The sequence below is a fragment of the Phascolarctos cinereus genome, unplaced genomic scaffold, assembly GCF_003287225.1.
Source record: "Phascolarctos cinereus isolate Bilbo 61053 unplaced genomic scaffold, phaCin_HiC Scaffold_9;HRSCAF=440, whole genome shotgun sequence".
Taxonomy (NCBI): domain Eukaryota; kingdom Metazoa; phylum Chordata; class Mammalia; order Diprotodontia; family Phascolarctidae; genus Phascolarctos; species Phascolarctos cinereus.
Window position 1 is genome coordinate 5,805,158 of NW_027556402.1, and position 15,595 is coordinate 5,820,752.

The following is a 15,595-nucleotide window of genomic DNA, read 5'->3' on the forward strand; positions in this document are numbered from 1 at the left end:
ATAGATGTTTTTTCCGACATGCCATATTTGGGAATAATAATTGAAGGGCAAGTTGTTTTCCCTATTGAATCAAAATATTTTATGTACTTTGAATCAAAGTCGCATCAACACCAAGACTGGGTGATTGACAAATATAAAAAGTCATTCCAAAATCTGAATAAATGTTTGAGGTTATACAGAAATAAGACCTGAACCCTAATATCTTTTTCCTCTTGGGAGAAAATGCTATGAAAAAAGATGAGATCATAAATAAGGCCCAGTTTGGCAAATAGCAAAACAGGGAATTTACTCTACCAAGGTGAGACAAATTAGATAGAAAACTCATCCCAATTTCTGCAAGTCAGTGCTGAAATGGAGGCATTCCTGGAATCGCCAACACCCCCAACCTCTTCTGTGGCTTTTGCAAAATTTGCCTCAGTTTGATGTTAAGTAATTTCTTTGTGCACAGGAATCCTGAAACAAAAGTAACAAATATTCAGCTTACATTCAGTTTTTAAATATGAAAATCACAACACCAAGCAGAATAGTATTCGTGGGTTGGTCACTCGTTTAAACTGTGGGCTAGCAGTTCAGTTCAAGTGCCACTGAATCCCGGTGTCCTTTTCTTCTGAAGTTCCTGTGCTGAACTCTTCACAGTTTAGTGACACTTTTTATCCAGGATATAAAAGCCGAGACTTTGGTATAAACACCTGGGGAATCCTTCATGCCACAGCCGTAACCCCAGGAAGTGACTCCATACACAGCCCAGCTTTCTCCTGGCCGTTGGCACATCAGAGGGCCTCCGCTGTCTCCCTGGCAGCTGTCCACGTGGTTCTGCTCCTGCAGACTTCCAGCACATAGCATCCTCCCTGTGAACCGACTCTGGTAGCGTTCTTCACAAAACCTCTTGGGAAGTAAGGGGATGGCTGCTTGCTGCAGGGTCCTCGAGTAGGCTTGTCCTGCCCAGACAGACCAAACAGCAGGTTGAGTCAACACCCAGCTACACAGCGATGGTTCAGAGATATGGGAAGCCCTGTGTGCCATGAGAAACTACCCTACCCTTTGGACTACTGGGATGACAACAGATTCCTGCCCACCTTTGTGATGTCAGTCTCAGGCATTGATAGGCTTAGCAGGGTAGCAGGACTCCCACCAGAAGAAGGCCTATACGGTTTGGATCAGAGATCTAGAGCTGGGTGGGCGGCTGGCTCATTCAACCTCCTCATCTGACAGACAGGGAAATGAGGCTCCCAGGGGGACATAGTAGTAAGCATGAGAGGGAAGATTTGCACCCAGCTTCTCTGGTTCAAGAGTCAGCCATGTACCATGATCCCCCCCCAGCAGGTACTCAATGGAAATGCTTCAGAGCATGTTAGGATTCTAGCTTTTCAGAACTGATATTCCCTGAAGGAAGATTTCCCTATCATCAAATTGGGCAATCATCCCTGAAAAGATTTCACATCACTAAAATAAATGGTAAGTGGCAGTGTATGATTCTGGATGGAAATCCCGAAGATTCTGAGATGCAGTGAAGTTTTGAACACCGGCCTTGGAGTTAAGACCCAGGTTCAAATACTGCCCAGAACAGCTCTGTGTTTCAGTTTCTTCTTCTATAAAATGAGGACATTGGACTCGGCCTCTAAGATCACTTTCCCCTGGAAGTCTATGACAATATGACCCTCTGTCCTTGCCTGGTAAAGTGTAAGGATTTAATATGCCCCCTTACTCTTTCTCATATAATTCCCCCATGTATATCCTCATGGATCTGTGACTCATTGGAGAGCTCCCTCCATCCGTAGAGGTCATAGTGGCCGGGGCTCAGCTGGACCCCGATGCTTCTTCTCAGGCTGCAGAGACTGCACAGGGATAATTCAAGTCCTGGACAACGGAATCTCAGCTCCTGGGCCACCTACTGGGCATAACCCAGCATGCAGAGGGGAATGCTTTTTGGACCTTAGAGGCCAGTCCCTTCATTTTAGATGATAAAATGTTTAATCAGATCAGCTGTTGGGCAGCTGCCCAATCCTTTTGTTTTCCACAGGAGAAGACTTAAGGTCAGATTAAACAACTTGCCCAGGGTCACACAGCTAGTACATATCAGAGGTGGGATTTATCTTAGGTCTTCCTACCTCCGTGTCCAACAGTGGACACTACCGTAATGCCTCCTGTCATCTTATGGCGAGCCTGCCACCCTGAGCATTTACTCTTTTTTTCTACTGTTAATTCAGCTTAGTTGATTTCAGCCTCTTCACTAGAAGGATGAGCACTAGATGATAGAATTTTTTGGCAAGGGTGACTCATAAAACTGGCAGTCCTATGTGTGGCCTCTTCTGCTTCCCCAGTGGGACTGTATGGAATAGTGAAGAGAATACTGCCCTGAACTCCAGAAGACCTGGGCTGTAACCTTGGCTCTTGATCCTTACCAGCTATAACTGAACAAGCCACGCACAGCTCAGGCCTCAGTTTCATGTAAAATGGGGAACGTAATGACCACAATACCCCTTGAATAGGTGGTCTAGGCTCAAACAAAATAACACACAGAGAGCATATTTGGGACCTTGAAGTGCTCTGTGAAGGTCAGCTGTGATTGCGATGACTTCCTTGCCAGGGTTCACTCAAATCAGGGCTGAGCTTTTGAAAGTAAGTGACCCAAGTCATGCTCCCCCTGGCAGGGATTAAGGAGTCTAGAAACACACTGGCACTCAGTCACACCCTGGCAAGAAGAACGCTTGATAAGATGTCATTAGGTGGTATCTGTCATCAGTCCTAGGTGCTGTGTGTGACTAGAGGCCCTCTGATGAATTTGGGCAAGTCCCTTTTCCTCCCTAGGCTTCAGTTTCCTTCTCTGGAGAATGAGGATGGGGGTTGATGTAGAGAGGCTGAGGTCCCTTCCAGCATTGCCTCTGATTGCATGCATGCTTTTCTTGGTGAATGTTGATGTTTGGGCAGGAACCTCAGCCTCCCATTAAGCTGTGCTTTGTCTGAGAAGATGCAGAGACTCACGGCCCCTATGTCACGGGGCTGAATCGCCGTGGCCTCAGCCCGGGACAGCTTAGGGAGGAACAGCTAAGTTGAATACTTTGAGGAGGGGAGAGCCCTGCCATGGAGTCTTGATGTCCTTGGAAACATGAGGTCACCCACAAAGAGACAGGCACACCACCCAGGGTCACCAAGGTACACTCCAGGGAATCTATCTACCGCGCTATGAAATATCCCCAGAGATCAACCAGGCACTGACACAGGGGACCTAGTAAGGCTCCTGGAAACAGAAGAGTAAGAACCCGAGAGAGGAGCGTAAGCCACCAGGTACAGCTGGTCACCTTGTTCCAGAGGAGAGGCCATATGGAAATTATCTGGGCCAGACTGTGGGTAAAAAGGAAATGAGCCAGAGAAGTGAGAAGCTCCCCAGAAACTCCGCCACAAGGTCACATTAACATGTTAAGTGGCTGGCACTCACCCGTGTCTCCCCATCCAGTGATATAACAGTTGGGCGCAGTCTTCTGTGGCCTCTCTCGTCTGAAGGGCAGGCAGGCAGGCAGAACATGGCTGTTGAATGTGGCACACTGCTCCTCTGGTCCCTGCAGCCTCACCAAGGCAATGTCATAGTCACTGCTGTCCGGCCTGTACTGCCGGTGAATCACAATCTGCTGGACCTCGAGCTCTTCTTCAAACTCCTCTGGCACCAGGGTGTGATAGTCCCCAACTCTGACGATGTAGTTCCGAGTGTTGTTACCATATCTGAAAGTCAGGGGAAGGGGCACACTGAAAAGTGGTGATTGTGAGAAGACTCATCAAGCAATCATTAAGAACTAACTATCTCCAAAGTTCTGGGCCTAACCTCTAGGACAGGCACAAGGCTACGTGTGGCCCGCTAGGTCCTCAGGTGTGGCCCTTTGACTGAATCCAAACTTCACATATTTGTTTCTCTAACAGAGAAGAACTCTATGGCTCAGACCAGCAGTAATGGTGGCCCTCACCAGTCAACTGGCAGGGCTCTACTTTTGCCTTGACCCTTGGCCCTTCTCACTAATTACCACCTCAGTCTAACCTCGGGGAAGTCTTTGAGTAATTGATGGGCTAGAATGCAAGGGTAAATCCATGTGTAAATGTAAACATTTTATATCACGTGTGAAAGGGGATCACAGGAGTTTCTAGAGCTGGAAGGGATCTCAAAGATTTAGCTGAGGAAAGTAAGGCCCATAGAGGTTAAGTGAGTTGTCCTAGGTCACACAGGAAGTACATACCAGAAGTGGGATTTGAACCCAGGGCCCCGACTGAGGAGTCACTACTTTTCCCGTAGATCACAAAGCAACGCTACATGAAGCACCTGTGGGGAGCAGGTCAGGGTTCTGGCCATGGACAGAGAAGGAACAAAACACTGCTGAACTAGACATTCTCTTCTGAACAGAGCCTAAGCCCTGGTATCTTGGACACCACAGCTCTTAGAAGGGTTCCACACCCACACCCAACATCCACTGGTGTGGTCATTTCTGTGGCGAAGTTGTTCCTTAAAACTAAAGGCTTCCTGCAGGCAGGCATGGCACCCTAGAGAAACGGCCCTGGGGTCCAGCAGACCTGAACTGTAGTCCTGATGCTGACCCACTGGCCCAGCCCTGGGCAGGTCACTTAATTGAGATTGAGCTGCAGAAGAGCAGCAGACCCACGTTGGTAGAGGGAGCTTTCTGACCCCAGGAAAACCCAAGGGCCAGTGTCCAGCCAAACCCCAGACTTCCTGTATCACACCTACACCCCGACAACACCAGGAAGGCTTTGCTGCGGGCAGCCAGTCATAGAGGCCTGACGGCATTTGTTGTCTGAGCTCTTGCAGGGGACATCCCTGAGCCCACAGGGCATCTCCCCTCTCCATATCACGAGCAGCAGCTGTGTCCAGCACTGGATGCCCGAGGCCAAGAGATTGCCTGCAGTGCCAATGACAGCTTTCTTTAAAGTTTGCGAAGCGGTTTACAAGCATTAACTCCCTTGAGCCTCATGGCCACCCTAGGAAGCAGGTGCTATTCTTATCCTGATTATTATTATTATTATTTTTAACAAATGAAGATGCTGAGACAAATAAGTTAAGTGACTTACCCAAGGTCACACAGCTAGCAAGTATCCGAGGGTAGCTTTGAACCCAGGTCTTCCTGCCTGTCGGCCCAGCGCTCTATTCACTGAGCCACCTAGTACATGAATACCTCTCCTTTCTTCCCCCCTCTCATGCCAGGTGTGGATCTGTCAGCTTTCACCAGACCCCTCCCTCACCAGCCTGAGGGGAATTAACAATATCTCTTAAACAGAAAAATCTTCTGTCATCTCATACGCTATCAAAATGAAGTTCCCTTTCCATCCCCTAGTGTCTTGCATATCCCAGTTCTATGCAGCAAACTCACCAAGCCCGTCCTCCATTTACTGAGATTATAAATGGAACAGATGTCATGCTTGGAATTCAGAGAGCGTGATAGTGGATTAGGCAGGGTGCCGGCCAAAGATCTGTCATCTGGTGTCAGTGATCCCAGGGCATGTGGTTACACACGAAAGGGACCACGTTCTGGCTGAGGCACAAGCCTGTTAGGCAGTGACTGCTGAAAGTCTTCATTAGTGTGTCTGGAAGTTAGGAGGGGAACTTGCAAAGGATTCCTTCCTGCCAAATAATAATTTATGAGTGACTCTCTAGCCGGCCTGCTGCGATTTTAATAACCTTTGTTTATCAAAGTCAAACATGGCAGGTTTGGGGTGCTAGCTCTCTCACTCTGGTGTGTCCTTTGTCCAAAGGAGGGAGTGAAGGAATGAGTGAAAAGTGCATTTATTAAGCATTTTCTGGAGGCCGAGCCTTGGAGATAGCAAAAATTGCCTGACATTTCCAAACAGATTTTGGCTAGGAAACATCTGACACAGCAACCTTGTGAAAGTCAGTATCCCTGTTACTTGCTCCTTGGGACAGGGACTAAAATAGATGCAAATTATTAGCTTTTCCATGCAGACAGCAGGGCTAAATTGTCTCTGCTTGCTCATTTTCTCCAGCATGCTATTGACAGCAGCCAGGACCCAGGTACCTGCCGGGCTCTGGCGTTGTTCTGGTACACATCAGGGCCTTCTGTCCATGTGGAGGAAGGCATTTCAGAATTCTGCTAAATATGGAGCTGAAATGATGAGGGGACAGAGCCTATCTCACGTCCCATCCTGCACGGAAGCAGGACAAACATTTGTTAGTGGCTGAACGGACAAGTAATGAGTGGAAGGTTTGAGGCTTGGGGTCCATACCTACAGCAGCACACCAGGTGGGTGACCGGAAGGAGGAGACACAGTAAGATGCCTCCATCACCATGGGGATCACTCCACTTTCATCATGACAGATGTGGGGAGAAAGGGAAGAGATGTCCGAGCCAGCCACCTGGGAAAGGAGAGGAGGATGTAGCCTGTTGGGTACCTGACCACAATCCGGAGGGACAGCTGCTCCTTCCCAGCTGGCTCCACACCCCACTTTGGATGTTTGCTACCTAGAGGTCCTCGGGCAAGCTAATTCATCTCCATGGGCTTAAAATGTACCTGTGCGTGTGTAGGTATATATACACATTATATATAGATACACACACACACACACACAATTTATTATGAACTGAAGAAACATCAAATAACACATGTTACATTTTATTGACTCTAAGCTTGGGAACCCTCCCCCGCCGAAAGTGAGCATCTCCACATATGAGGCAGAACAGGAAGGGGTGCGCATCATTTCGCGGGTGAGATAACTGAGGCCCAGAGCAGGACAACGACTTGCTAGAGCCCGCACAGGAAGATGCGTGAGCCTGGAATTAAACCCAGATCTTCTGACCCCTCAGTGGAGGGCTCCTCCCGCAAGCAATGCAATGAAGGCAACCGCTGCATTGGCCGTCGCTGAGGACCGCATCTCCCGCGCTTAAATCTTGAGCTTATGAGGCAGCTGCGTGGCAGGATCAAAACAGCACATACTTCACAGGGTTGCTGAGCGTCACATGAGACGGCAGACTTCAAGCGCTCTGCAAGTCTTTTTTCTTGTTGTTCAGTCATTTTCAGTCATATCCAACTCCCTGTGACCCCATCTGGGGTTTTCTTGGCAGAAGTACTGGAGTGGTTTGCCATTTCCTTCTCTAGCTTGTTTTATAGATGAGGAAACTGAGGTAATCAGGGTTGAGTGACTTTCCCAGGGTCACACAGCTAAGAAGTGTCTGAGGCCAGATTTGAACTTAGGAACATGAGTCTTCCTGATTTCAAGCCCCATGCTCTATCCACTGCATCGCTTAGTCTGTATAAATCTTAAAGCCACATAAATACTGGTGATTACTACTAAATCAACAAGACCTCACAGGGAGGCATCTAGTAGGTGCTTAATAAATGCTTGTCGGCATCACAACAGGAGGGCTGGATCTAAGCAGTGTTTCCATGCTTCAGGGGTCAGGGTGTTCCGTAAGCCTGTCCCCAAGAACACACAAGATCAGGATGTCTCATTCGGATCAGTCCATCAAAGGAATGAATGAGATGCTGACCCAGCCTGGGCATCTCTACTGAGTCAATCAATAAACTAGTTGGGAGGAGGAGAAATGTTTTAGCGGGATTGGGTGAAAGCGTATGACACGACACAGAAAAATGTCTTATGGTTGGGTGAGAAGAAGAAGAGTCAGTTCTGCCCTGTGGGGCTGAGCCAGTTCAGAGTCTGACCATGACTGAGTGGTCTAGAGGTGGTGTAGGTCCATCCAAGCTCTTGGGAGGGAATCCATTGGGAAGGAGAAGGTCCGAGGAGAGAATCTCTGCTTCCTCCTCCTCCTCTCACCCTATTAATTGGAGGAGAACACTGTCAACTTTGACAGATGGAAGACCAGGTCTCAGTGGTAGCATCCACCATAGCTAGGATCAATGTGTCCCAGAAGGGAACCAGAGACAAAGTAGGTACGTTGAAGAAAGATAACTTCCAGGGCATAAAAGGAGCAGAAAGCTATACCATGTTTACATTCTGAATAAAAACATTTTCAAAAAATAAACACTTTTTTAAAAGTGCACTGAAATATATAGAGAATTAAGACAAATTTATAAGAACACAAGCCATTCCCCAATTGATAAATGGTCAAAGGATATGAACAGACAGTTTTCAGATGAAGAAATTAAAGCCATCTATAGTCATAGGAAAAAATGCTCTAAATCGTTATCGATTAGAGAAATGCAAATCAAAACAATTCTGAGGTACCACATCACACCTATCAGATTGGCCAACATGACAAAACAGGAAAATGATCAAAGTTGGAGAGGATGTGGGAAAATTGGAAATCTAATACATTGTTGGTGGAGTTGTGAAATGATCCAACCATTTTGGAGAACAATTTGGAACTATGCCCAAAGGGCTACAAAAATGTGCATACCCTTTGATCCAGCAATAGCACTTCTAGGGCTATATCCCAAAGAGATCAAACAAGTGGGAAAAGGACCCACATGTACAAAAATATACATAGCAGCTCTTTTTGTGGTGGCAAAGAATTGGAAATTGAGAGGATGCCCATCCATTGGGGAATGGCTGAGCAAGTTGTGGTATATGAATGTAATGGAATACTATTGTGCTATAAGAAATGATGAACAGGCTGACTTCAGAAAAACCTGGAAAGACCTATATGGTCTGATGCTGAGTGAAGTGAGCAGAACCAAGAGGACTTTGTACACAATAGCAGCCACGTTATACAATGACTAATATTGTTAAACTGAGCCCTTCTCAGCATTACAAGGATCTAAGACATCTCCAGAGGCCTCGGGATGGAAAATGCTGTCCACATCCAAAGAAAGAACTATGGAAGTCGAATCGCTCTCACTTGTTTTTACCTTCTGTTGAGTTTTGTTTCATCTTTCTGATGGTTCCTCCTATTGGTTTTAATTTTTACTTACAACTTCACTAATGTGAAAATACGTTTAATAGGAATATAAATGTAAAGCCTATATCAGATTGTGCGCCATCTTGGGGAGGGTGGGTGGGAGGAAGGGGGAGAAAAATTTTCAACTCAAAAGCATATGGAAGTGATTGTTGATAAATCAACAAATTAATAAAATTGGGGGAAGAAAAGTGCAATGAACTCTCTTAGCACAGTGTAAGGAGTAATGGTTTTCAGTCAGGAAGACCTGGGTTCAAGTCTCACCTCTGATAAACTACCTGTGTGACCTTGGGCTAATCACTCATCTTCTCTGGGTCTCAGTTTCTTCATCTATAAAATAAGAGGCTTGGACCACATAGTTTCTAGGGACCTTCTAGCTTTAAACCTATGATCCTATAACTAACTTGCCTTTTGCTTTCAAGTAGAGTGATGAGTGAAAAAAAAAATATTCCGGATTTCTGTGGTGTTACTGTGACCATGTCTTCAGTGCAGCTAACTAAAGAAAACCAAATACACATACAATCCCTGCGTTATTTTAAATAAATGCCAACCACACAAATGAATATCTGTTGAATTAAATGTCTTGGTGACTTTAGATAGCAATTTAGTGTGCTAATGTTGTCCACACTGGCAAAATAAAAAAAAAAACCCACTCTATGACTGAGGGGGACTTTATGAAGGCTCCACAAAGGACAGAGGGTCTTCCAGCAGCCAAGAACCATGAATTACACTTTTGTCACATCTTCTCCCTCAACTTGAGCCCACTTTCCCTTGGACTCCAAATATCCTTGTGGGGAAGTGTGTCCTCATTTTAGAGGGATGTTTTATACCAATTGTTCTTACTATAGTACTTTAGTAAATATCTGTTTCTAAAAGCTAACTAAATTTGGCCAGTTAATTGATATCAACTGATAATCAATGGGCAGCATACCCATAGGAAAGGGGACTCTTGAGCAAACCACCCTCAGTTCCTCCAGGTTTTCCCTAGATCCTGGAGGGGAGAAGTGGTCAGTCAGTAGACTCTGGGACCCTAGACCATCAATGGAAGGAGAAGTTGGGAGAGTGAGCCCAGAGCCCATACTACCCAAGAAAACACAATGCTGGCTTCACTTTTTGTGGGCAGCCTGTCCTAGGACTCTTACAACTTTCCTATTCATAATAGGTCTTGACCTACTCCTTAGAAATTACAAAACAGGAAGTCACATGAAACCTGAGACAGGCTTCAAAACCAGTGGGACATATCCCAAGGACAATCTTCCTTTCCTCAGAGTTTATTAAAAGAATCTTGGATCACATTTAAGGACCCAGTAACTCTTTACTGAATATGAGTATCTGCTTGTCATCTTTCCAATCAGTATTTTAATCATCTTACCTAGAATATAAAAGAGACATTGACCTGCACATGATTGGCATCAGGAAGGTGCACGCATACCTGATATGTTAATCTGAACGATGTGTTTCAGACGCTCCAATAGAGCCGTCCTCCAATGGCGGCATGAAGGTGACACTGAGTCACCAAAAACGTTGCCAGCATGGCGGCAAGGCTCAGCCAGCCCTGGAAAGGCTACCCCAGCTATGGCACTCTATCTCAGTAACTCTGGGGACAACCGGAACATTTGCTGCAGAAACTCATGAAGCCACTTGTGAATGTGCACACACCAGCGTCTGCGTTGCTACGTGTGCAGGGCAAGGAGGCCCCTTTTCTGGGCCTCGGTTTTTTCTCACTTGTAGAATGAGTCTCACTTGGGACTAGAGGAGATCCGAGGTCTCTTCCAATTCTGAACCCAATGGTCTGTTTTTGTGGAGAGATTACCCATCTCAGTGAAACTGCAAGTGCTTCATTGGTATTACAGGAGTATGGAAGTAATGAGCAATGGGTTAATTAGTAAATATAAATTAATAAACAATAAATGAATAAATATTATTAAGCCTGTAATTTTAAAACCGGCATATTATTCTGGCCTAGTAAGGTCATTTGGATCCTGGCTCTCTCATGCGTTACATTGGCAATCTTCCCCCAGGCTTATGCCACCTGTAGATTTCACAAGCGTGTCATATGTATCTTCATCCCATAAAAATCTTAAACAATGCGGCATCAAAGAAAGATCCCTGACGTCCTTTACTAGAGACTTACTTCCAGGACAACATCCACTTAGCTGCTCCTTGAGTCTGGTCATCCAATTGTTTCTGAATCCACTTTACTGTGCTATTGTCTTGCCATCTTTTCCCACAAGCATAACAGGAGAAATTTGTTCAGATGCTTTGCTGAAACCTGGGTAAACTCTATCCACAGAATCCTCCTGAATCTGCTAGGCTAATAACTCTGACAGCAAACAAAAATGAAGTTAGTCTGCATGAAGTCATGATGCTGCCACCCGGGCTGTTTCCCTTTTGAATGCACATAACTGTCCCCTTTAATAATCGACATAGAGTTAATTGTCAATATTTAATACTTTAATACTCGCTATTAATAATTTAATACTCTAACATTTTGCTGGAAATAAAAGGGAAGTGCACTGATCTCTATAGATTCTAGACTCTTTCCTGTTTTGGAAAATGGGAAATTTGTCCTTCCTAAGACCCATGGCACCTCTCTTGCTCTCCACAATCTTGAGATCCTTGATAGTGATTGCTCAGAAATCACAGCCATCAGTTCCTTCAGTAACCTGGGCTCCCTAAAGGCAGCTGGGTTTCAATTCCTTGTCAAGCACATGATTTTCTGATCTTTCCAGTCTAAAAGTCTTTTTCCTTGGCAGAGGAAACCAAAGGAACTCGTGCAAAAGTTGATTCCTTTGCCTACTCTTGGTCGTCTGTCATCATCTCATCCAGCCCAAGCTGTGGTCATCGATCCTTCTCCGGCAAAGCTGAAAAGAAAGGTTTTGCTGTGCCTGGCTTTCCTGAGCTTCACCATCTCTGATGCCGTTCTTCCAAGAATAGTGTATTTGTCCTCCATTTCATGCCCTTGGTTTCATTGTCTATAAATGTCTCGTTTTGTTCTTGAGTTCCCCATCCCTCTCAGACTGGATTCTCCTGTCCAGTTTTCAGCCCTGGGATCCTCTCTTCTTCCCTTGAGCCCTTTGAAATCTGCTTTCCACAATCCTAGGGCATATCCCAGACTCTGACTGGCTTTCCTCTCCTCTACCCCTTCTCTATCCTATCTCTATCCCAAGGGAGTGGGGCAGGGGCCATTCGGGGTGCCTATTCTTTCTGCTTCAGCCTCTAGGTCCACTTTGTATCATCAGGTTCACACAAGAAGCTCCCCTCGTTGCTTCCTCCATCTTTTGAAGAATTATATTATTGAGGCAAATTAAAAGTTGATTTGTTGCTCAGTTTTGGGGAGAGAGAGAGCTCTCGCAGCTGTCCAGAGAACCCAGGCCTCCAGAAGTCAGATATTAGCCCTCCGTGCCAGGTTTGTGATCTGTCTCCAGAATCCCTTGTTTATTTGCTCATCCTATCCAAGTGGTCCATAGCAAACTCCCCGAGCAAAATCCTCTCTGTCTTCCTCCACTGATCCTCCCCCAAATGTATTCTGTCATGTTTCTCTCCCAGATTCTTGGAATTCCTCATAGGAATCTGTCTTCTGACCTTCTTGCTCTATTTTCTCCACCTACCCCCTTAAAAATCAACCCTGTTCCTTTTAGATATGATATTTGTTCTATAAACATTCTAGTTACTAGACTCATTTCGAGTCTCAGTGATAGAACTATAAATTTGAATTTGCCTCCTTAAGTCAAACAAATAATCACTTACTAAGTGCCTACTATACCAAGTGCTCTGCCGAGAGCTGGGCACACCAAGAAAGGCAAAACCTCCCTGCCCTCACTGAGCTCACGATCGAATGGGGGAGACCAGATGGAAAGAGACATACTCGATCTAGAGATGTAGAGGGTGAACTGGAAGTCATTTCAAAGGGAAGGCACTAGAACTGAGGGGGACACTAGGTGGGATGTTAGCTGAGACTGGGAGAAAGCCAGGGGAACCACGAGGCTAAAATGAGGAGAGAGAATTTCAGATCTGGGAGGTGGCTCGTGGAGGTGACGGCCTGTGGACTTAGGAGTAGAGGAGGCCAGACCACTGGACAGAGAGAATGTGGAAGAAGACTGCAGAGGGAACATGGGCCAGATGGTGAGGAAGAGGTTTAAAAACCAAACGGGAATTTGGAAGTGACAGGCAGCCACTGACATTGACTGCATGGGGAGTGGGGCCGTGATATGGTCAGGGAGAGTCCTTGACTTGGATCTCCCATAACTTCGTGCTCGTAGGTGGTTTAATTTCCTATAGCTACGGCCCATCTTGGGGGAGCTCTTCTTGGCTCTTGTCCCCCGTGAATTTCTGCTTGTCTCTTTGGAGACTCTCTCTCTACTAGTGTACCTGCTACTCTCTGTGGCATTATGAGATACCATCTGTAAGCACAGCGGTGTGGGCAGCTTTCTTCCTCCGCCCTCGTCCGTTTAAATCGATCAGATTTGCAAGGGCCTAGGCTGGCCCTTGTTGGGTGCCTTCCATCCTTGTTTGAGGAGGAGACATCTCTCAGTGCTCATTCCCTCCACATTCCTGTTCATTCTTACTTCCCAGAAGACCCCAGCCCTGGCTAGGTGCATCATTAGCATCAGCAGCCTCCTCAGGAGGCTGACCTCCGCCTATCACCATCCGCCTGTCATCATCCTCCATGACAACGAGTCCAGAGGCCTCTAACTAGACCATGACTCATTGTCTGGCCCCCTGGAAAGGGAAAATGACCGCAAAAACAAGGGGTCTGAGACCATGCAAGGATATCAGGATGCTAAGGGGAGCCTGGCATGGCGGACCAAATGCTGGAGTGGGAGGCAGGTGGGCAAAGGTTCAGACCCTGCCTCCAGCTTGGTCACTGTGTGACAGGGGCAAGTCACTGAGCCTCAATGAGCCTCAGTTTCCTCATCTGTAAAATGGAGGTATAATACCTGTAGAACTTGCCTCCCAGGTTGTTATGCAGTTCAGTATGACACTATAAATGACTGTTCAGTGTTACTACGTTAAAGATGTTCTATTGATAATAACCTTTTGTTAACCTTATATGCTCCCTTATCAGAAGGTAAAGTAAGCAAAAACCACTAATCCGGTAACAACTTTTGACACTGTATATACAATTCTGCCCCATTGTCCCCACCACTATGCCAAGATGGGGACACTGATCATTACAGTTACTCAGAGTTTGGTGTCTTTTGGGGTATTATTCCCACTTACAGTTCTGCAGTCCTAGTATATAATGTTGTGTGCATCCCACTCTGTATTACCAGTATTATTATTGTTCTGTTAGTTAGACAACAGGGATACTCACCTCTTGAAACAATGAGCTGCGGTGAGCACCCAGCAGCTGCTGATGAGTGTGGCCCCACAAAGGAGTCTGCGGTCTCCGTGGGATAGCTTCAGCCGCAGGGCCGCCTGCCAGGGCCAGCCGCCACTGAGGAGCAGAGATGCCAAGCGTGTCTGTTTGTGCCATTTACCGAATAATACAGAAAGGGGGGAGGGGTCAGGAGCAGAGGGCCAAAAAGTGGCTGGAATGTCTCGGAGGTGTCTGGCCCCGGGGCTGGAGCATGGGGTTTGGGACATGACTTAATCCCCTTGATGCTGCCAACCTGACAATGTCACCCATCAGCAGCCCCTGAGATCTGCTTACAGGCTCCGTCCTCCCCGCTTCCTCCAGCCCACTGGAAAAACACATTTAATCCGCTCTCAAGTTTCATAGTATTCTACAAAGTTGCCCTTTCTCTACTTTTCCCCCTCGCCTAAGCCTGAATAAGCAATCTGACAGAAGACGGGTACCTCTCACTGCGAGGAAGCTGCACCTCTCCAAATCTCCCCATTAGAAGGGTGTCCATTTCTGGAGAGGCTCCCACTTCACAGAGTCTTTCTCTCAGAGCAGCCCTGGAATAAAAGGACTGATATCCTCATTTCACAGGGAGTGGACTGAGGACTTCAGAAAGGAAGGAGCTTGGCCATGCATTATTTGCTATTCGAGCCCAAGCAGTGACAGATCGTGGATGTCCACTGCTACGTCACCTTGGTCCTGTCACATTGGTTTTGGAAACTCTTCATTTCAGAAATCAAGGGATACTGGTACAGAAGTGGAGAAACCCCTGAGCCTGCAGTCAGAAGACCTGGCTACAAATCCCAGCCACTCACTTGGTAACTCGACCTTTGACAAATCACTGCCCCCTCTCTAATGATACCTCATAGGGCTGTTGTGAGAAAAACAAGCTGTGAACTTTCAGGACTAGAGAAACATAGGTTGTTCCTCTCCATGCCACAACACTTAAACATGAAAATCCATGATTTCACTGGAGGGGATGTTCCCTTCACTGATTCAAATCACAACCCTTCCCTCTATTCTAGGCAGAAAGCATAGTACAGGCGAAAGAACATTGACCCTGGAGGCAGAGGACCTGAGTTCAAATCTCGCCTCTGATGCTTGCTCCCTGTGTATCCTTGGGCAAATCATTCACCTCCCTGGGTCTCAGTTTCCACATCTGCAAAATGATCCCTTCCAGTCCTTGATCTATCATTCTATGACTTCACAGATGGTTGTCAAGAATACCTGTGGTCAAACACAGTATCACCCTGAGACCAACGTAGAGACTGGTTTGGCCAGACTTAGTGGGGTTGATACTGGGATGGCAGATGAAATCTATTGCCCAGCCACACCCCAAATCTTTCCAGGAGGGAAAGAAGCTAGCACTGACAAGGGCAAGCCC

The 15,595-nt window shown here is 46.5% G+C and overlaps 1 protein-coding gene across 3 annotated transcripts in view; it reads right to left on the bottom strand.

Moving 5' to 3' along the window:
- Positions 1 to 243: 243 nt before the first annotated feature.
- The window catches only part of PRSS12 (serine protease 12), a 77,232-nt gene continuing 61,880 nt past the window's right edge, over positions 244 to 15,595 (bottom strand). Inside the window, exons 11-13 of one of the 3 annotated variants that reach the window (XM_021008240.2) lie at positions 14,182 to 14,304; positions 3,437 to 3,717; positions 244 to 938 (exon numbers count right to left, since the gene is read on the bottom strand). In XM_021008240.2, coding sequence (XP_020863899.1) covers positions 631 to 938; positions 3,437 to 3,717; positions 14,182 to 14,304 — 712 coding nt within the window. In that variant the 3' untranslated portion in view covers positions 244 to 630. Of the gene's footprint in view, positions 939 to 3,436; positions 3,718 to 3,772; positions 7,785 to 14,181; positions 14,305 to 15,595 lie in introns of those variants that run through there. The other 2 variants (XM_021008241.2, XM_021008242.2) reach the window with 2 other exon arrangements.